At 40.5% G+C, this 23,803-nt stretch overlaps 1 protein-coding gene across 4 annotated transcripts in view; it reads right to left on the bottom strand.

Annotated features, from left to right (window-relative positions):
* TRAF3IP2 (TRAF3 interacting protein 2) overlaps positions 1–23,803 on the bottom strand; it is a 765,530-nt gene that overhangs the window by 420,348 nt on the left and 321,379 nt on the right. For all 4 annotated transcript variants that reach the window (XM_044062725.1, XM_044062727.1, XM_044062728.1 and 1 more), the window contains one exon: positions 22,134–22,276. In XM_044062725.1, the coding sequence (XP_043918660.1) occupies positions 22,134–22,276 (143 nt within the window). The remainder of the gene's footprint in view (positions 1–22,133; positions 22,277–23,803) is intronic.

Genomic DNA, 23,803 nt, shown 5'->3' with positions numbered 1-23,803 from the left:
GAAAGAAAACGTGCAAGAGGAAGTACATAGACTCCCAGGATGAGTCTCTCACCTCAGATACTGACCTCAAGGAATCAGAGGGGTCCCCCAAGTAATCCTCTGACGATGTTTCTTTCTCTGACATCCTGGAGATATTGAAACAAAGAGGTGAATGGCCGTCCAAAGCCCCCTCTGAGGAGGAGTCGGTCTTCCTGAAGGCCTTTTGTGCTCAACCCTCCACCTCCTGGGTGTCCCCACCCTTCGATGAGCTCCTGGATTTAATTTGTCGGAGGGTGTGGGAGCACCCTGATTCTGTGGAACCCGTACCCAGGAGACCCAATAAATTTCTGTCTGCTCCCCCAGGTAAGGAGTTTTTGTCCAAAGGAGTCCCTGTGGATGCCATGGTGGTGGCGGCGGCCACTCAGAAGGAAGTAGCCGAGACTTCTTCCTCTGTCCATCCTCCTAACAAGGAGTCTAGGACCATGGACCAGTACGGGAAGTGTACCCTCTCGTCAGCAACCTTTACCTTACGGTCGCTGAACTACCTGTCACATTTTACTCGGCTCCAGAGAGATCTCCTCAAGGAGTTAGGAGATACTCTCGCGGGTAACATTCCTGAGGTGGTGGCCCAGATGGTTAACGCCCAGGTGTCTACCCTCAATTCCATCATTAACTCCTCCATGCAGCTCATTTCATATGCAGCTGAGGGAGCGAGTAAGGCAGCAAGCTCAAGAGTCACCCTTAGGAGGCAAGCCTGGATGCGCCTTTGTCATTTTGCGGAGGCCTTCAAGTCTTCTTTCACTGATGCCCCCTTTGATGGTTCTTCTTTGTTCGGAACCAAGGTGAAAGACAGCCTCACCAGGTGCGAGCAAGAGGGAAAGACTCTGTCTGCTGTAGCGGTTCATTTTTCCCTTCCCTCTAGGCCTTACCCCAAGGCCCAGAGGGGTGGGAAGATGTGGTTCAAAAAATCACAGAGGTTTTATCCTGGTGCACAAGGTGAGCCCCCCCTCCAGAGGCAGAGGAAGGGGAGGTTATTCAGGGAGACGCCACCCTAGAGGCAGAGGGGGCCCCTGCAATTCGGGAGACCATGGTTCCTTTTGCGGCTCTCCCTCCCGTCATTCCTGATGGGATACCCGACTGTGTGTTTCCGGAGCCAGTCGGGGGTCGAACATCGTTATACCTGGAAGCCTGGCAAAGCATCACCCAGGGCCTATGGGTATTACGAATAATTTCCAGAGGTTATCTCATCCCCTTTTTGTCAGATCCCCCTCCAGTCAGAAAAATCACGGACGTTCCACCCAGTCAAAGGGATCACGCAGCTTCAGAGGTTTCAAAGCTGCTAGAAAAAGGAGTCATCCAGCATGTCCCCTCAGAACAGATCGGATTAGGGACTTACTGAAGATTCTTTTTGGTGCCGAAAAGAACAGGGGACCTGAGACCCATATTAGATCTCAGCCAACTGAACAACTATGTACAAAAGTCCAAGTTCCGTATGGTCACACTACAGTCAATTCTCCCATTGTTGGGAAAAGAAGTATGGATGTGTTCCATCGACCTCAAGGATGCTTACTACCATATTAAAATGGACAGGGCATCCAGGAGTCACCTACGCTTCCGGCATGTAGCCAGTCATTTTCAGTTTCGAGCCCTACCCTTTGGTCTCACCACAGCCTCCAGGGTGTTCACCAAGTGTATGGCAGTGGTGACAGCTCACTTGAGACATCAAGGATTCCAAGTGTTTCCATATCTGAACGACCGGCTCCTCACTGCCCCCACCAGGCATCTACTAATCCAAACCAGGGACGCTACCATCACTCTCTGTCAACAGCCGGGCATAACACTGAACTGGGAAAAATCTGCCTTGCTGCCCTCACAGCGTGTCATTTTTATTGGTGCAGAGCTAGATACCATTCAAATGCGAGCCTTTCTACCGCAGGAAAGAATCAGAGTCTTACAGCAACAGGTGCATGCCCTGCTACCCCTGAGGAAAGTGAAGGCAAGACGGGTTCTCCAATTCCTGGGGAATATGGCAGCAACAATTATGTTGGTCGCTCTAGCGAGATTGCACATGAGGATCCTTCAATGGCTCCTCTTTGCTCAATGGTCTCTCCAGAGACTTCCACTTTCCCACCCTATTTTGCTCACAGAAAGATGCAAACAGGATCTCAGTTGGTGGCTTTGCACCAACAATCTGGACAGGGGAAAACCCTTCGTTCCAACACCCCCGGTTGCCACAGTGTGACCACGGACACCTCCCAGATGGGGGGGGCATTATCTCGGCAGGTCAGTCCAAGGCACGTGGCAAGATCACAAGATACATCTGCATATCAACGTCCTAGAGATGAGAGCAGTGCTACTTGTGTTGCAAGCACTTCAGAGCTTTCTACCTCTCGGGACTATCGCAATACACTCGGACAATATGTCAGTGGTGTGGTATCTGAACAAGCAGGGAGAAACCAGATCTTACCCCCTGTGCAGAGAGGCCATGCGAGTGTGGCAGTGGGCAGTATCTTCCCAACAGTTTCTGGTGGCAACGCACATTCCGGGGAAGTCCAACGTGATAGCAGACAGGCTAAGCAGAGCTATTCTGATGCCTTACGAGTGGTCCCTGAATCGTCTAGTTGCAGAACGAATCTTCAGCAGATGGGGTCAGCCTTGCTGTGACCTTTTTGCCAGCCCCCTCAATGCCAAATGTAGCAGCTACTTCACGCTGATCCCCCCACAGGGGGAATCGCCCAGGGACGCTCTAGTCCATGATTGGCCCTCCGGTCTGCTTTATGCTTTCCCTCCGTTCCCCTTGCTATCAAAAGTGATTCAGAAAGCGCAATCCTTGGGAAGCAGAATGATTCTAATTGCTCCACACTGGCCTCATCTAGTCTGGTTCCCCTTTCTCCATCCCTACATTGTGGACACACCTTGGACTCTGGACCCACAACCAAACTTACTGATACACATGTCGGGACAGTTCCACCCCTCTCTGTGGACCCTCCGGTTGACAGTCTGGCTACTCCACTTCCGTCGTTAGTTAGGCTTCATCATTTTTCACCTGAGGTAGTTCATATTTTATCTTCCTCTCATAAACCCTCTACTAGAAAGATTTATTCCAGCAAATAGAAGAGATTTTCTATTTGGGCTCATACCCAAGGAATTGACCCTTACACAGCTCCAATTGCTTCCGTCTTGGAGTTTTTGTCTATGCTTTTCCAGCACGGCTCAGCATCCGCTACCATTAAAGTTCAATTGGCAGCAATTTCTAATTGTCATGTTGCTAATGAGCCTAGTCTGATGGCTCACAGACTCTGTAAGGCTTTCCTGAAGGGCACTCTGTTACTCCGTCCTCCTGTCTCAGAACCGATCACGCCCTGGGATCTAAATTTTGTTCTGCAAGCCCTTACTTTACCACCCTTTGAGCTTGCAGCTACCTGTAACTTAAAATTCTTGACCTGGAAAACTGCCATTTTAATAGCCATCACATCAGCCAGACGCATTTCAGAAATTCAAGCTCTTTCTATCAAACCTCAATACTTGATCTTTCGTAAGGACAGGGTTTCTCTTAGACCAAACCCTTCCTTTCTTCCTAAAGTGACGTCCGTATCTAATCTTAATCAATCTATTGAGTTGCCAGTGTTTTTTTTCCCTATTTTTCAAACAAGGCAGAATTTAAATTTCATCAACTGGATGTACACAGACAGTTATGTTTCTATCTGCACAGAACCAAAGCTCTCCGAAAATCTGATCAGCTGTTTGTCTCCTTTTCAGAAAACAGAATTGGGTCCCCTGTCTCCAAAATCACCCTATCCAGATGGATATCAAATTGCATCTCTTTCACTTATTCCTCAGGGGGTAAAGACCTACCGTTCCCAGTCAAAGCTCACTCTACTCGGGCTGTATCCACATCTACAGCCTATCAGGCCAGATTGTCTATGGATGATATTTGTGCTGCAGCTACCTGGACATCTCCTCACACCTTTGTTACTCATTACAAGCTGGACATGGTATCTAGGGGCAGGTCTTCCTTTGGTTCCACAGTACTCAGGAGTATCTTCCTCTGAGCCTCCCAGGATGTAGGTGCTAGGGACGCTGTCCCATGGGTAAGAATATAGGCAAGATTGGACTACATAACATCAAGAAGTTATGTACTCACCATAACGTTCGATGTATGTAGTCCATCCCGCCTCACATTCTTACTTACCCTTCCACCTTCCCCCTTCCTGGAGGATTTGGAGGTTAGGTCTGGTTTTTAGAGCTCCCTTCACCTTTAGTTTATTCCTCTTTACTTGGATGTGGTTATGCATGGGGTATGAGTGTGGTGTTCGCAGCAAACGAGATCTGGAAATATGGAGCAGTGCAGCATGGGATACCTTCTTAGCCCAGCAAATAGAAGACTTCGAGCTAGAAGAGTTTGTCCGAATCGGAGCCGATATTCCACTCCGAACCCATGGGTAAGAATGTGAGGTGAGATGGACTACATACATCGAAAGTTATGGTGAGTACATAACTTCTTGTTATTTCTCATGGTCCCAGCTGAGCAAGATGTTTCTTTTGTCAATGTTACAGTGCATGTCCCATTTCATGTAGATACAGGAACTACTAGATTTATCATTACTTCGGAAAATGCTAAACATCTTCTACTTTCTAAACACATGATTCTGGGAGTGAGTGTATCCAGGGTTCCTACAGACTATCCAGCAACTAAACCTGAACTTATTCAAATTGGTCTGTTAAAAGAACAGCATGTTTATATTGTAGGAAATTCAGCCCTTTTTAATCTGTTAAGTTGAGGCTTAATATGTAAACTTAGATGTACTGTTTATTACACACCTGATGGTGTATTTTTCGACATTCCTAACAAATCTTTAGGATTATTTTCTACCACGACCTGTTCAAATGAGGATGCTCTTTTGCTTTTATAACAGCAGAGCAGACAGTAGAAAATGCTGATATGGAGTAATTGAATGCTATCCTTCCGCAGTTTTGGACAACCCATGACAATGAAGTATGGCTCATTCAGGACACAGAACCTGTCCCTATCACACTAAAACCCTGTGAGTGTCTGTCTATGCTAATACAGTGTCCTTTGTCTTAGAAGCAGAACAAGGAACTGAACTAGTTATTAATGCCTTGTTACAACAAAGTATCATTGTCCCAACTCACAGTCCTTATTATACTCCTCTTTTACCAGTTAAGAAACCGGGAAAAACTACATATAGGTTTGTACAAGATTTACGTGCAGTAAATACTGTAGTAGTACTAACATTTCCACCTGTTTCTAACCCTGCAAAAATACTGAGTACTATTCCTTCAGAAGCCACTATCTTTCCACTGATAGATATTTAATCTGCCTTCTTTTCTATCCCTTCACATCCAGAGAGTCAATACCTGTTTCCTTTCTCTTAAAAAGATCAGCAGTACACTTGGAGTAGATTACCAAGAGGGTAAATAAAATCTCCCACTCTTTTCTCTAGAGAAATTAAGAAACAATTAAATACAGTAAACTGAGGTTAACCGGCACCCATGGGGATTGGTAGATGCCAGATAACTAGTTTCTGGTTGCTTGAGAGTTACTATTAAAAATAGACTAATACTGTACCCTATAGTATTTGTTTGGTTTGACTTGTTCTGAGGTTGGGGAGAGAGGGAATTTATTCTTGTCTTCCTTTTTAAAACTCTAAAAATGTAAAGTATGTTTCTGCGATGGGGGGGGGGGGGGCAGAAAGTGCAACACATGAAAATTGTACTGTATTTCTTCCATTCTTTTTCTGATTGCTTGAGAGTTCTGTTTGCTTGAGTTCCGGTTAACTGAGAATTTACTGTAAGATTAAATTTCTGTATGTGTCTACTCTGTTTCAGTACAGAGATGATTTGCTTTTAGCTTTAAGAACTGTACATGATTGTAAACAAGATCCTGTTTTTCTTTTCACTCAGTAGAATTAGGATTTAAGGTTAATAAAAGCAAATTACAGTTATGGAAATCGTAAGTTCAATACTTGGGACATCTTGTTTCATAGGGTGCTAGGCTGATTCTCCCTTCATGGACTGCTGCAATCCAAACTGCACCATGACCTACTATATTGAAACAGCTGTGAGCTTTTCTTTATTTAACAGGTTAGTGTCAGCAGTGGATTTCTTACTATGCAGAAATGGTAAGACGTTTGTTAGAATTGTCAAATAAAGATACCCCAAACCTTTACCTTGGCAGGAATATCACAGACAAGCTTTTATACAATTGAAAACATTACTATAAAATCTCCCTGCACTTGGGTTACCAGATTATTCAGAGATTTTTTTTCTGTTTTGTAGGGAAAGAAATAAAGTTGCATTAGGATTGATAGCACAACATAGAAATGATACTTTTAGACCTATTGCTTTTTTCAGTACAAGTCTTGACCCTGTAGCCCCAGCCCTCACCCACTCCCTTGGGCAGTGGCCGTGATGGCATGCATTGTAGATTTGTTGGTTGCACTGACTCCCGTGCACAAGGCTTACGTGGCAGTTACACATTCTGTAGAAGACTAAAACACAATATCTATCTGCAGCACAACTCTCTAAATATGAATGACCATACTTAATAAGCCTTCTTTACAGATTGTTCGATGCCCACCACTTAACCCTGCTTCTTCAATCCTTACAGCAGACGAAGGAGAATCCCACAACTGTGTAGTTGTTACTAACACTGTGCTTCCACCTAGAATAGATTTAGAAGACATTCCTTTGCAGAATCCAGATCTCATCCTTTTCATAGATGGCTCCTTTATTTGAAAAGATTGTGGTAAACTCATAGCAGCCATGTCCACTTGCATGCAAGATAATATTTTATTAACTGGACAATTGAATGGAAATGTATCTGGTCAAGTAGCTGAATTAGTAGTTATAACTGAAGCATTTATGTTTCTATTAAACCTGTTCTGAAAAATAGATAGTTTACATGTTTTATATTGACCTTGTTTTAATGTTGGTCAGTTGTTTTATTTATTGGCTTTAATGTTTAGGCTTGCATTCTATGTGTTTGCAATATTTTCTAGATGTTTATGCATACTTATTATTGTTGTTTTATACATCTTAAAGGCTACATGCATACACTTTTTCTCTCCCTATGGTTGTAACCTAGTGGTAGTGAGCTTCATATGTCAAATAGTTTTTAATGTGTTTTAAATTGTATATAGTAATGAATCTATAGATAGTTGGACAAGCACTTGTGCCTTTAAAACTGGATGCTTCATTAATTGTTTAATTGATTTGTATCACATGCTTGATTGAATTTCATTTAGTGTATATAAACCCACTGTTTTTTGATTAAGTAGATCTGAAGAAGCGTGTGTTACAGCACGCGAAAGCGCTTATCCTTTTGTGTTTTAATAAAGAGATTTTAACCTTTGAAGCGGTGGACTGTACATTTTATACAAGCTTTTAGCTTGGAATTTCTGCTGTGGTGAGCATACCAGTGTTTTTTCTCCATATAACTGAAGCATATAAAACTTGCAAAGATAAGGAAACCATCTACACGGATTTCCACCATGCTTACAGTGTTGTGCATAATTTTGGTACACTTTGGAAAGAAAGGGGTTATTTGCCATCAGCAGGGACAGTTATTAAAAGGTTGTTTTTGTTAATGAACTACTAGATACTTTATTATTACCAAGAGAAAGATAGCAGAAGTCAAATGTGCTGCACATCAATCTGATAGTTCTTTTGTTACCAAGAGTAACACTTTTGCTGATACGGTGGCAAGACAGGCTGCATTGTCTTATCAATTTTCAGGCTTTATTTTTGTAGCAATTGAATGAAAATAATTTTGCTTTACAGGAGTTACTGTCTTTTCAAGACGTGACAGAAGACTCTGAGAGAATAAGGTGGATAAGCAATGGCTTTAGTCGCTCTCCAGACCTTTTGTGGCACCACCTGGATGGTTGACTTTTCTAAATTAATTGATGAAAACCTATCATTTGCCTTTTCATTTGGACAAAAACGCATTAATAAAACAGATTTTCCACTGACTGGTATGCACCTCATCTCTCTGAGGTCACTCAACATTTTGTAAATACTTGTATAATTTGCTTAGACTATAATGTGTCTAAATCAGTATCTGCACTGGTACAATGTACATGTTCCTTACACTTGGACTTTATGGAGCTTCCTCCAGTACAGAAAATTTGCTATGTGTTACTAATAATTAACACCTTTTTGGATGGGTAGAAGCATATTTGTGTGTGAAGAACAATGTCCACATGGCAGCAAAAAATTTGCTGCATGAAATCATACTCAGCTTTAGTTTTCTCTGTAGTATTTAGTTAGTCCATGGATCTTATTTTACTAGTCAAGTAAAACAACAGATTTGTAGAGCATTAAATGTTTAACAACTTTCATTATCCCTGTAGACCTCAGGCTTCTGGGATAGTAGCGAAAGATAATCAAATATTAAGCTGAGACTAACTAAAGTTTGTAAAGAAACTGGTCTTAAATGGTCAGAAGCATTGCCTTTAATTTTCTTTAGTATTAAGAAGTGCAGTTAGTGCTCCAATAACATTGTCCTCTCATGAAATCCTGATGGACAGACCCATGAGAATACCTAACACCCCTTTCCTTAAGAATTTATAGTTGCAATATATTGATGATACCATGCTTTCTTATTGTAAATTTCTGTGTTCTCTTTTGCAGAAATATCATGCTACCATTTTACATGCACCCCAATGACCCACAGAACCAGACCATGATAACCTGCATCCAGGTGACAAGATGTACTTTAAAGTTAATTCCTTAGAAACTCACTTAGCCCCAGATGGAAAGAACCATGTTTGGTTTTGCTTACAACTGCTACTACCATCTGTTGTGAGGGACTCCAAATCTGGATCCATGTGTCGCATTTCAAAAAAACCCTCCCTTGTGATGAGTATAACTGAAACACCACTGATGTCAGACCATGTGAACCAGCAGAACCTATTGCCAGTAGAACCAGACAACAAACCAGAGATATCATTCCATCCAGAATTGACAACCTGTGATGTTTTGCCATCCATACCAAACCCAGAACTGCTTAACATCACTGGTTCATCCTGCCTTTTGGATACTGGTTTGGACATTGCTTTAGCAATGCTCCCTTTTGAAACCATCTGCAATTAAAGCCCTTGGATGGCAAATTTTTGGAGATCAATTTCATTTGCACAACGAACAGCCCACCCAACATAATTGTTTACAATTTCCTTGTGATCTTTTTCAGCCCAAGCTTGTTTTTTTTTCCCTAAAGACCAATCATGACTACAATAACTGCTTTTTAACATCATTTTATTTTGCCTGCTTTTGCCACCTGCAACCATGGATGCATCATCCTCTGTGAACACCAGAACTGTAAGAACCGGTTTCTTAACAGATATCCACACTTTGCTTAAAATAGAGACAGGCATTTGGTTAGACCTGAGCCCAGAGCACCCAAATGGCATCCTCAATTTAATACTTTTACTGCTGTCTTGTATACTTATGCACAGACCCACAGCATAATCAACTACTGGCTTTGTGCATGTATTCCTGCTGTACATAGATAGGGTATTCCATTTTTACCAGTGACTGATTCTGAGCTTTGTACTGCATTTTTGTCTTATTTTTCTTGCTAAAAATCAGAACTGCAAACATGTTTATACCCCCTTTACTGTAATGTCACTTCAGCTAACAATGACTGCTAAAAACAGGTTTGCTATCATAAAAATAGAACACTTTTTGTCAGAATTAGTACTTGCAATATTACATTGAACATTTATTATGGTGTTTGAGGGCAGGGCATGGCAGCATTACATGAATATTATTACATTTGTAGAAATTCAAGTTTATCCCTGGTTATCTACAGAATGATCTGGTTGTTGTTATATTGGTCATGTTATTCCAGCTATTCAACATACAGTTGATATGATGTCCTATATCACCTTCATTCTTAGCAGGTTAAGTTCAGAACCACTCCTCGGTTCCGAGTAGGCCTTATATAAAGTTTAAGGTCTTCCACTAGCTCATGGCTAAAACCCTATCCCATGATGCACTATGAGAGCTCCCCAGATCTTGTTTGACGCTAAACAAGATTGGGTGGTCTTCATACTGGCTCTGGCTAAGTAGTTTTTTCTGCTTTATATTTAAAAATTGTTAGACTCCTTTTCAATCCATTTTAGCTAATTGTTACTAAGTAAATTGTCTGTGTTCTGCTTTTTTTTCTGCTGTTGTTTTTGCTGCTGGCTGTCATTATTTCCATTAGGCCTTTCTTTCCCTATCCAGACATTAAATTTAGAAAGCCCATTTTAGTTAGAGGGCTTTTCTTTCCTGTCAGTATAGGCTAGTTTGTTTAAGTTAGAGAGCTGCCTTAGCCCATTTAAATAACAGGGCTTTTCCTTTTGGTTTTCCCTTTATTTTTTTCCTCTCTAAATACTCAGTGCTAGCTTGTTTAATTTAGAGAGCTGCCTCTGCCCCTTTTAGTTTGAGGGCCCTTTCTGTGTGATTTGGCTGATCGTTGCTGTATTTGTTGTTATTAATTAAAAAAAAAATGTTTAAAAATTAGTAGTAGTGGACTTTATATACTTAAATTTTTCTCTGGTTTTCCTTATAGTTGTTAGCTGTTTTTCCTGCTATTGTTGCTGTTAGTCATAACTTCCAAAGATTCTATGGAAACTAAACCCTCTGGTTTTAAAAAATGTGTAAAGTGCAGCCAAAAAATGTCCATAACTGATTGACATACCATTTGTATCTATAGCCTCAGAGCGGTTCACCATCAGGAGTCCTGTGCTATCTGTCACTCCTTTAGTCACAGGGTGTTACTAAAGAGAAAGAACAAGTTCATTCTGAGAGGCTTGTTGAGGACCTCTTTTTCAGAAGCAATTGAAGAAGGTCAGGGTCCTTCAAAGTCCAGCCAATCTCCTTCTTCAAAATTGTTCAAGTCGGGGAAGAGTCAGAGCCATTAAAGAAGTTACCTAAAGTCTCTTTTTCAGACCCAAAGGCTGTCAGGCTTGAGAAGTCTTCTACCTTAGCTCCCTCTATGTTGATGCCTTTGGAGTTTCATTTGCGGATCCGGTCCCCTGAATTGGAAACAGTATCTCCCACTTTAAGGGCCCCTTTATTACAGTCTTCCAGATTTCCTGTTCCCTCCACTCGATCTTCCAGAAGATTGTCCAATGATGATGTAGATTGCATGCTGCAGAGGCTTTTGAGGACACTGGTGCTTGCCAAACTTTTGTCAGATCCAACCCACAGGGCTTGGGAACCAACCAAACCTACCCTGTCACTGTTGATTCCTCCTCCGATCTGATCACGGACCTCAGTGCCAGAGTGTCCAGAACTGATTATAGTGGAATCATTAGAGCCAAGACCTATCACATGATCTTTGGGTCTGACTACTGCTCCACATCCTCAGTTCCATCTGAACTCAAGGAGTCTAGGAGCTGATGCTCTCCAGTCAGATCCAGGGAGGACAGTTGGATGGACAGTTGTCGGATCCGAACTTGCCTCTTGGGGTGATGGCTCAGGTGACCTCGGCTCCTACCTCAGCCTTGGAGCCAACCCCCTTGGTTCTGGGGATTACCTCTGGTTCTTTGGAGTCAGGAGTCTTCTCAGACCAGGGCAAGGTTGTCATTCGAGGTAGTGGGAGAGTGCTGTCTCCACATACAGGTCCACTCTCGGCTGGGACATTCTTCCCCTAAAGGCACCATTGTCTGTCTCAGTATCACTGCATCCACAGAGATGCAGATACCCTAGGCCTCAGGATGCCCCATTGGGTGACCCCCTGTCTTCTGAAACCTCTCCAGAATACCCTTCTGAAGAGGTCCCTTGGAAGAGACTATGTAAAATGAAGCATCTAGACTCCTCAGAGGAGTCCATCACTTCAGATACAGACCTTGATGATTCGAAAGGGTCCCTACGGTCGACCTCTGAGGATGTCTCCTGTGCAGACATCCTGGAAATACAAAAACAGAGAGGTGGCTGAAAGCCCATCAATCCTTCTAACGAGGAGTCTGTATACCTGAAGGCTTTTGGGTCCCACCCTTTCATCACTTGAGTGTCTCCACCCTTCGACGAGCTGATACAATTAGTCTGTGGAAAGGTGTGGGAGTCTCTAGACTCAGTGGAACCTGTTCCTTGGAGGCCAAACAAATTCATCACCTCACCCTCAGACAAGGAATTTCTTACCAAGGGAGTTCCAGTAGATGCTATGGTGGTGGTGGCAGCCACCAAAAAGGAACTTTTAGAGACATCCTCTTCTGTCCATTTGCTGAACAACGAGTCTCGTACGATGGACAGATATGGAAAATGCATATTTTCTCCAGTGACTTTTGTGCTCAGATCACTGAATTATCTGACTCACTTTACTAGGCTTCAGAGAGATCTCCTGAAAGAGCTAGGAGATACCCTCCAAGGTTCAGTAGCTGAAAGGATATCAGACAAGGTTTCCTCTCAGCTCTCCACCTAAACCTCAGTGGTCAACTCCTCCATGAGGCTCATTTCTTATGCAGAGGATGGAGTGAGTAGGACAGTGAGTTCAAGAATTTCACTAAGGAGACATTCCTGACTGCGCTAGTGTGACTTTGCGGAACCCTTTAAACCTTGTTTTGTGAATGCCCCTTTTGATGGCTCATCTTTGTTTGGGCCAAAAGTCAAAGACACACCAACCAGAAGAAGGAAAGACTCTCTCTGCCATTGGAGTCCATTTTTCCATACCTACCAGTCCTTACCCAAAGGGTCAGGAAGGAGGAAAAATGTGGTTTTGAAAATCCCAGAGAGCTTTTCAGGACACACATGGTGATTGTTCCCCCAATGGCAGAGGGGGAAGTGCTAATGGAAGACGCTGACCATATGGCATAGTTGTCCGCAGAACCAGGGTGACAGGAATCCTTCCTTGGTAAGCCCTTTCAGCACTCCCAAAAGCCTGGCTAACAATAACAAAAGACAAGTGGGTACAAAGTATCATATCCAGAGGTTACTCCATACCCTTTTCCTTCCATCTCAAACAAAAAAAAAAACATCCTGGACATTCTACCCAGTCAAAGAGATCAGGCAACTTTAGAAATACAAAGGTTGCTAGACAAAAGATTCATCCAAGCAGTCCACACAGACCAAATACGATCCGGAACTTACTCAAGGTTCTTTTTAGTTCCAAAGAAACCAGGGGACTGGAAACCCATCCTGGATGTCAGCAAGTTAAACAAATCAGTGAGAAAGTCAATATTATGGATGGTAACACTGCAATCAATACTCCTTTTTCTGAGACGCGATGATTGGATGTGCCCTATAGACCGCCAGGATGCGTACTATCATATAAAAATTGACAGGTGATCCAGGAGTCATTTCTGCATTTGGCTGGGAGCCAATCACTACCAGTTCCTAACTCTGCCCTTTGGCCTCACTACAGCCCCCAGAGTGTTTACCAAGTGTATGGCAGTAGTAGCAGCTCACTTGAAATGCCTAGGATTCTGAGTTTTTCTGTACCTAGACGACTAACTTCTAAATGCCACCACCGAGCATTTACTATCCAAAGTGAGAGACACCACTTTACATCTCTGCTCTCACCTAGGAATCACAATAAACTATGAAAAATCTGCCTTGTTGCCATCTCAGCATATTGTTTTTATAGGAGCAGATCTAGATACAACAAACATGATGTCAAAACTTCCCTCCGAAAGGGTTCATGTCCTATGATGTCAAAACCTAAACCTTCTTTCCAAGAGAAAAGTACAAGCAAGAACAGTTCTCAAAGTATTGGGAAGCATGGCAGCTGCAATAACCCTGATTCCATTAGCACATCTGCGCATGAGAATACTACAGTGGCTAATATTCACCCAGTGGTCCATGCAGGAACTACCCATGTCCCACCAAATTTTCATAACGGAATTCTGCAGGAAAGAACTTCATTGGTGGATTTACTCCAATCATGTGACATTAGGTTATCCCTTTCTTCCTCCCCAGCCATTAGCCACAGTGACCACAGACGCTTCCCAGATAGGATGGGGGGTATTAAATGGGAAAGACAGTACAGGGCACTTGGCAGGACCATGAGGCCCATTTGCACATCAATGTCCTAGAGATGAGAGCAGTGCTTTTATTATTGCCAGCATTCCATGACTCTCTTCCACTAGGAATTATTGCAATACAGATAGACAACATGTCAGTTGTATGGTACCTAAACAAACAAGGAGGAACCAGATCTTACCCCCTTTGTCGTTAGGCCCTGAGAGTATGCCACTGGGCAACCTCCTCCCACTGCTTTCTGATAGCAATGCACATCCCAGGGAAATCCAACGTGATTGCAGACAAACTCAGCAGAGCTATTCTGATGCCTCATGAGTGGTCCCTAAAACAGGAAGTGGTGGAAAAGATTTTCCGCAAATGAGGCCAGCCTAGCTGCAACCATTTTGCCATGTCCATGAATGACAAATGCAGCAGCTACTTTGCCCTGATTCCCCCCTCTGGGGGAGTCACCAAGGGATGCCTTGTTCACAATTGGCCCTTGGGTCTCCTCTATGTCTTTCCTCCTTTTCCTCTGATACCCAAAGTTCTTCAGAAAGCCAGTCACTTGGAAAGGAACTTAATACTTGTCACCCCATACTGGCCTCGTCAAATTTGGTTCCCCTTCCTCTGGCCTCATCTCCAGGAGCAGCCATGGATTCTGGACCCATTTCTGGACCTCCTTACTCATGCATCAGGGACGCTCCACCCCTCCCTTCAAACTCTCAAATTGACAGCTTGGCTGCTCCGATTCCAACCATAGCCAGGCTCGCTAACCTTTCTACATCAGTAAAGCATATTCTGTTCTCATCCCATAAGGCTTCGACAAAAAGGTTATGTAGAAGCAAATAGAAAAGATTCTCTTCATGGTTCTTGAATAATCACATTGATCCCACCTCTGCCCCAAATAGCTTCTATTCTTGAATTCCTAACAAAACTATTTAATGAAGGGACAGCTGCAGCTACTATTCGGGTCCAGTTGGCTGCCATATCTAATTTCCATTTAGGAGAATCAGGCCCTAATGTGATGTCCCACAGACTTTGCAAAGCCTTTCTTAAAGGGACTCTTTTATTAAGACCACCTATTAATGTCCCTCCACCGCCATGGGACTTGAATTTTGTCTTAGCACATTTGATCCTTCCCCCTTTTGCACCTGCATTATCCTGCGATCTCAAGTATCTTGCTTGGAAAACAATTCTCTTGATAGTTATTACTTCTGCAAGAAGAGTTTCAGAGCTGCAGGCATTATCAGTAAAGCCCCCCCCTAGATGCTCTTCCACAAAGATAGAGTTTCCCTACGAATTAACCCATCCTTTTTACTGAAAGTATGCTCAGAATTTAACCTGAATCAGTCCATAGAACTACCTGTTTTTTTCCCCCATACTATGTCAACAAGGCAGAATATATGCTGTACTAACTGAATGTACATAGACAATTACTTTTCTACTTACATAGGACAAAAGATTTCAGAAAATCCAACCAATTATTTGTATCCTTTTCAGACTCAAAAAAGGGTGTTCTTGTATCAAAAGTCACACTTTCAAAGTGGCTATCAGATTGTATTACCTTTACTTACCACTCTCAGAACAAAGAATTTCACCATAAAGTAAAAGGTCATTCTACAAGAGCCACTGCATCATCTTTTGCCTTTCAGGCGAGACTACCTATTGACACCATTTGTGCTACAGCAACATGGGCAAGGCCTCATACCTTTATCACTCATTACAAAGTTGATTTGGGCTCTAGGAACAGAGCCTCCTTTGGGTCCACTGTTTTGAAGAATATTCTCCCTTGAGCCACCCAAGAAGGATAGTGCTAGGGACACTGTCCCAACCTGCTAAGAATGAAGGCGAGATAGGACAACATCACATAAAGAAGTTATGTACTCACCATAATGTTCCATGTGTGTTGTCCATCTCACTTTCATTCTTACATCCCACCCTCCTTCCCCCAGCCTTTTGTTCCTGGAAGACCAAGGTGGTGCAATTGATTATTAATGTCCTCTGACCTTCTTCATTGCTCTATTATGTATTCAGTGACCTTTATTTAGATATCTGCAAATAAGATCTGGGGAGCTCTCATAGTGCATCATGGGATCGGGTTTTAGCCACAAGCTAGTGGAAGACCTTGAGCTTTGTATAAGGCCGAGTTGGAACCAAGGATCGGTTCTGAACCCAACCTGCTAAGAATGAAGGCAAGATGGACAACACACATGGAACATTATAGTGAGTACATAACTTCTTTTTTTACCAGAAGGAAAGATATGCAATGGTCATTGCAAGAGAGACACTAAGGACAATCCTATTCCAGGTGGTAAAATAGATGCCTCCTGGTTATATCATAACAACAAACAGCTTTTAAAGGGCTTGCTCAGAGGGATCTTGGTGATGGGGTCATTTCTTGGGCAGGAATTATACCTGCTTATGGGGTGGTGAAATCAGTCTGGGAACTTAGGAAACTATCTAAATTTCTGGAAATATTGCATAATTCCACTTCTGAGTCTATGAATTTGATAACCCAAGAAGTGAGTGCAGTGCATAGTGTGGTGCTACAGAACCACATGGCACTTGACTTTACCTTTGCTTCCAAAGGGGGACGTGTACTCATCCAAGTGGAGTGCTGTTAATTTATTCCTGATAATACTGGTGTCATCCATAGTCACCTAGAAATAATTTAAAATGTTGCTGAATATTCACATGCCAAAGAAGCTGATAGTTCGCAATGGGCGAGGTTAACCAATCTTTTCTCTGTATGGGAATGAGGGATTTAAAAGTTTTTCATACTTCTATCCATTAAAATAAATTTATTAGACCTACTTCTCTTTATGCTTAAAGCATGCATTTTAAAATTATCCAGGAAAAGTGTCATTTTGATCTCAACTGAAACTGTACCACTGACCACTATTAATAAAGATTATATATATATTATGTTTCTCCGAAATGTAATTTCGCGACCCCATTTTTCTGAAAGTGCATTTATCCGAAAATGCACTTTCATGAAAAAAACAGATCAACAAAAATCAAAAAAAAAAAAAAAAACATGAAAACACTGAACCCATTTATGTAGGGGGCAAGCCCTCTTGCACCCCCCATGTGGGAGGCTGTGCCCCCCACACCCCCGCAACTTATATATTCTAAATCCAAGATCACACTACAGTAGGGAAAAGGGAATATTCCCTTATCCCCACTGTGCTGTGATCTACAACAACCTTGGTTGGTTTTCGTTGATCCGTTTTTTCATGAAAGTGCATTTTCGGATAAATGCACTTTCGGAAAAACAGGGTCGCGAAATTACATTTCGGAGGAATGTTGCAAAGTATTGCAAAATTTTAGTAAGAGATATGATAATCTATACAAAGGATTGGGGGAATGTGAAAAGATAGAAAATGTACATAATATCGAATGTATTACTTAATGATTATTTAAAGTATTTAGATTGCAATTTTTTTTCCATCAAGAAGTAGGTATGTTTTAATTGCAAATAAGACTATATTTTTAAAACAACTGTGTAAAGATTGTGCATTTGAGGGACAGAAAGAAACAGCATGTGAAAAATGGCTGATAGCAAGTGAAAAAGTGTAATTTGAAAACTTGTAGTCGTTGTCCAGTTGTAAACTAGTATTATGATTTGGGTGTTGCTTTACGGTATCAAATGGGGGAATGTGAAGGGTGAGAAGTACAGAGAAGGGAAAATGTTATATGTGCATTTCATTTCTAATATGCTTTCATAACAGAAAGAAATTTCAAGGTGTCCCTTTAGTATGTATCTGTTAAGCTTGCTTCCTCTCTAATATTAGGAAGTGCTGACAGGGTTAGAAATGTATGAGATTTGATTTGAGTAGAAATGTTATTTATTTATTTATCCTTAAATAATAAATGAAAAATAAAATAAATGCATGAAAAGGGTATAAAGAATGATGATTTTTGTAGTTCTAGAAGACAGATTCTTGATTCCCTAGTCTCCCACATGTGGCTTTCTGTGCAATAAAGGAGATTGTTATTCTCTGATGAACTGTTTTGTGTGAAAGTTATTTGGCACATTAACAGTGACTTGCTCAGATTTGCACAGTATGCAAATGGAGGTGGAAGAAATTAAACCCTGTGCTGTGGACTATAGGAAGTAGCTCATTAACAGCTCAGAGCCTTCATCCTTTGTGCCAACTACAAGACTGTCCTACCAGTTATTACAGTAGGCTGTGAGGAAAAAATGGTGACACGTTTTCATTAAAATACATATTGTTGTGCCTATTTCTACCAGTTTTCTAGAAACATTCCGAACAGCAAGAAACATTTTTACAGACACCATTTGCCTTTCAAATAGCATTCTAGACAAAAGTAATTCATTCTAGGACAACCACCTTCTTTTACATGATGAGGATGAAAAAGAACCTGCAGAGAACCTCACTGTGACTGCTGCCTGTTTTGCCATTCATCACCTTATACACCTTGTAGACTACCTATGGTATTATTTGTACTTTGGACTAAATAACCACAACCAAAAGGGTTCTTAAAACAGCAGCGCATGGTTACACTGCATAGTTTTAACAGATGCTTCAGATATTACTTATTCAACACCTCTTCACCAAGTGATTCAGGCTTTGTAGTTAATGAAGCAGATACTAGAGAAAAAAAGAAATACAAGAGGTTTTACTCGTTAAAGAGGATAATAATTTTACTTCAGGCAGTTCCATGTCCTGAAATCAAATCCTTGAGACCAGTCTGAAGATATGTCAGAACTAAATGAATGTGCACATACAAAAAAATCAGAACGATAAAATTAAAACAGTTCTGCCTTTTACAGAAAAGGTATCGTGACAAAAATGGACATAGAAGATTCATACATTCATATTCCAAAAAGGCCAACTCACAGACAGTACATGAAGTTTCAGATAGTTTTTACATGATTCTAGATTGCAAAGCTACCATTTGGTTTATCTACAGTCTCCAGGTTATTTATCAAATGTTTAGCACCAGTATTTGTATATCACAGGAAACAGAGCACCAATATTTTTCCATATTTGGGTGACAGCATCATATAAAGGTTAATCGTTTTGTATATATATATATATATATATATATATATATATATATATATATATATATATATATATATATATATACACACACACACACACACACACACACACACACTGAACTTGGGTGAAACACAAAACATTTCACAAACAAAAATATTAGAAATGTAAGAAATAACAGAGTAGTTCAGGTTAGTCACACAACAAAAATGTACGTGTTCATTCTAGTATACAAGCAAGGTATAATATAGCAATAACCCACACCTGGGTGTGGGCAATGCAGGATTTACCCACGGTTGGCATGGTTTGGTCCCGAGGGCGAAGCCCGAGGGACCAGACAAAGACATCCGTGGGTAAATCCCGCATTACCCACACCCAGAAGTGGGTTATTGCTATTATACTATGACATTATTTAAGAAAAGAAATAATTACTTTTCTTAAATAATGGCATTGTATAATGCCTCTTTGCTGCCCTTCCGCAGCTGTCTGGTATCCGCGGCAGTTCTGATGTACTGCGCATGCCAACGCAGTACATCAGAGCTGTGGCCAAAAGCAATGGAGAAAGCAAGATCTCCATTGCTTTTTACTGTTTTGCTATGTTAAATGGGTTTAACATAGCGAGACAGCTTTAAAATAAGCAAAGGAGATGTCCGTTGCTTATTTTAAAGCTGTCTCGCTATGTTAAACCCTTTTAACATAGTGAAACAGTAAAAAGCAACGGAGATCTTGCTTTCTTCGTTGCTTTTTTTTTTAAAATCTGTCTCGCTATGTTAAATGGGTTTAACATAGCGAGACAGCTTTAAAATAAGCAACAGAGATCTCCGTTGCTTATTTTAAAGCTGTCTCGCTATGTTAAACCCATTTAACATAGCGAGACAGGTTTTAAAAAAAAAGCAATGGAGAAAGCAAGATCTCCGTTGCTTTTTACACACTGTGTCGCTATGTTAAAGGAGTTTAACATAGCGAGGCAGCTTTAAAAAAAGCAATGGAGATCTCCGTTGCTTTTTTTAAACCTGTGTCGCTATGTTAAACTCTTTTAACATAGTGAGACAGTGTTTTAAAAGAGACTTATACTAATGGAAAAAGTCCGGGCAACCGGACCTTTTTCCATTAGTATAAGTCGATTTACAACGTGCACGCTGGCCAATCAGCATGCACGTTTTGGAATATTAATGGGGGGGGTCATGGTATAATGTACAACATTAGTTTCTAAAGTGGGTCAACCTTTAGTGATTCTATGAAGAACAGTGGAAAGGAGACAGTGGTAGTGTGTTTGGTGATGTGTCCTATGTTGACGCTACAGCACTCAGCTTGGATGAAGAGTTATTTCAAATTTACAATCCACCATGAAAAGCAACTGCCAATTTCTTTTAGGCTGATAGGGAGAGCACATATCTTGTTGCTTTAAATGTCATGTGGATTGCAGGTTGGTGCTATATATGCTCCCTTTATTTTTAGGTATAGCTAAGATCTGAAGATATAGTTTTACATGTGAAAGTATGTCCAGTTGTATTAAATAAATCCTTTAATTCTTATGTGCTTTTGGATTGCTAATAAATAAAAACTGTACAGCTGAATAATTTTGATTAGTCTGTAGACCATACCTCCAAAACTCCTATTGCAAGAATTCTGGAATAAGACAAAAATAATGTTGGGGCAAAGGCTCAAAATCAGGGACACATTTTAAATATTGCATTTATAAACTTAGAAAGTTGCTAGAATAACATGTTTTGCATTAGCATGGATTTTTTGTGAAGGATATGAAATCTGAAACTCAAATGTCTGTCATTATTTAAGGATTACAATCTTCAATGATTTGTCAGAAAACCACAGATTTTGAGACCAAACCAAAATATAAGGCAAAAAGTTGGGCATTCTGCAAAATTCTGGACAGCTGTTATGTATGGTACAGTGAGGACATTGTCTAGTGTGCAGTTGAGTGTGACAGTGTGCAATTTTTTAAAACTTCTATGATACTAATTGTTGCTATTATAGACCACAAATAACTGCTATGAACAGATAGCTGAACTGCAAACGTTGCACTGCATTTTACTGAGTAAGATTAGAATGGTATGAGCAGTGTATAGGTCAGTTTTGACTCTTCAGCAGAGATGAACTCCCTTGTGAGTCTAAACATGACAATCTGTGATAATTTCTTGTTAGCAAACAGATACATAGATACATAAAGAAAGACTTTACAATAATGCTAACATGGTTCTCAGAAAGTCAGATCACCATTGGCATAGTGATATGGCCAAAACTGTAGCAATCCACTGAGGGGATTCTTGAGGTAAGCAATCTGGATCCATATTCCAACACATACATCATTCACATGTGCATGGTACTATATACAAACTTGAAATTAATATGCTGCTGAAGCCAGATGGGCAATATTTACTACACCACAGCAAATACATTACTGACCCAGAGATGAAGGGAAGAGAAACTCAGAGGATTATGACTGGATCACTGATCGCAACCAGTTTGTTAACATGTTTGGGAAACAGACTCAAGAAATTCACCTTGAGAGTGAAGCTAACAGTACTAGTTAGAACCTGTAAGAGACAGAATGAAATTAAATGCTATAGAGGATATGGGGTTTAGGCACTTACAAACTTAAGAATTGTCTGGACTGGACCTTATGTCTTCATTTCACGTTAGGACATGTTACTGCATTTAAAAAGTGGAGATGACCCAATGATATTTGCATGATTCTGTTATCATATATTTCTTCTGTACACAGAACAGAATCTGCTTCAGCCTGGCTTCAGTGTAGCTGAGAGATTGTTTACTGGTATTGCCTAAAAGAAGATTAGCAAGTAATTCTGAATGTTGCAAAACTTTAGTATTCTTTTTAAAAGTGAATTTGGACACACATGAATAGACCTCATTAAAGTGTAACTTTGAGATAATTTAATTAAAAGTTTGCAAAATTAAAAACGTGTGTTGCTGATAATGTGGGTAATTTCTTGCTTGAAATGAATCATGCTTTGCTTTGTTTTAAATAACTTTTGGTTGTTGGAACAACTGCTTTTCATGCCTAAAACAGCAGTAATCTTTACTTTATGGGCTCTAGACTAGATACAAATCTAATTTTTAAGCAAGTAACACACTGAAAATCGAACTTAATGAAGTAATCACAGATGGTTGACTTACGTAATTCAACTGGTAAGTTTATTGTCCTTAGGGTGCCTCTGCCTTCCACTTCTTCATTTGGCCGTGGATTATTGGCTGAATATGAGTCTGCGGTAGGTGTTGGATGGGACTTCAGTACTGACATCTGGTTCTCTGGCTGAGGTCTGCAAATGCAAACAAAAAAAAATTGGTGCCCAGAATTTTTGCTATTTCAAAATCATATCTTAATTTTCTATTGGCTGCAAATCTCTTATTTCTGACAGTCTGTGTGCTTCAGTGGCCTACTCTCTGCATCTATAGCCCGTGAAGCCTGAGAAAAGGCTCCTACAACCAGTCTGCAATTTATACCTGAAATAAAACATACTATATGTCACTCTTTTCATGTAGTGAAGGAAGAAAGGCCTACTTTTCCAGGTTACAGAAATCATATGACTCATGTACTGCATCTCATAAAACACTACAAATGAGCCACCATCTTAGGCTTTTACTCAGACCATAAATCCTGTTGACAAAAGTGTCATAGTGGTGCAAGAGATGCAGAACTATTGTACATTAGGTGCCTCATAGTCACAATTTTATTGTTATGGGGTATGTCTTCTCAAGGTTCAAACAGTTGTGTATCAGCCTTCAGTCACAATTATACATGGATCTATGGGTGCCATAGCAACATTAAGTGACTGTCCATAAGTCACCAATTTTTAAATATGATTACTATTTTCTTTTTAAGCTGCTAGTCAGGTTGTTAACTGTCATCAAGATATTTCAAAGTTCTTCAAGAAGTAACTAAGATATTATTATAACGTGCTTGTTTTCTTTATATTTAATAACATACAGAGCCTTAATAACAGTAGTTTCACACGGCTGGTTTATCTGAAGATAAACTGAAGTGGAGTTCAATGGTAATGTCTTGTTGACACTCTCTGTACAAGTACTTTTACTACCTTTGTTAAAGATAAGAATGACCACTGTTTTAAATAACCAGAAGCTCATCAAGTTGTGCATTGTGAACAATAAGTATCTTTTGCAAGTAAAAATATAAATTACTGAGAGTAAGGTTATATTGAGATCTACTTCTTCCCTGGTATGCCAGTTTGACAGTACACAAAAAGTTCTCAGGGCAGTTTTTTACAGACCTTAATGTAAAGGTTTTTGCAGGGCCATTATGGTTTGTGTATAATTAATTAGATGGTTAATTATAAGAGTTTGTATAAGCTCTGTAACTTTCTTTCCTTTCATCTTTGCTTCAGGAGCTTTAGCTAAAAGATGAGACATATGTTAAATAAGGTTACTATAGGATGATATTTAATGGGTTTGAGAAGCAAAACACATGCACTTTGCTTTATGTTGTGCTAACATTTGTGGTTCAAACAAACACTGAAACTTAGGATGTGGTTATTTGTTTCCTAAACACTGTTACTAATGACTAAGAATACAGTGAAATGAATGTACTCAAACCAACTTTGGTCATCAATGTGGTATTCCAAATAAATTTTAGTCCTAGTTTGTGCAACACTGTGGCATTCCAAATGAAAATGCATGATTCATGCTCTGTTCATACTGCTTGAAAAGAGACAAGGTTTGTAAATAGTCCATTCCCATTCATTATACAGGATACTGGTTATGTATACTTGACTGGGGATAATACCACCAAGACCAAGTAGATCCAGGCAACAATTTTTTTGTAGTTAATC

Source organism: Protopterus annectens, chromosome 2.part1 (genome assembly GCF_019279795.1).
Source record: "Protopterus annectens isolate FY-2018-M chromosome 2.part1, PAN1.0, whole genome shotgun sequence".
NCBI classification, from domain to species: Eukaryota; Metazoa; Chordata; order Ceratodontiformes; family Protopteridae; genus Protopterus; species Protopterus annectens.
Note: the sequence above shows the minus strand (reverse complement) of the source record. Positions and strands in the feature narration are given on the sequence as shown.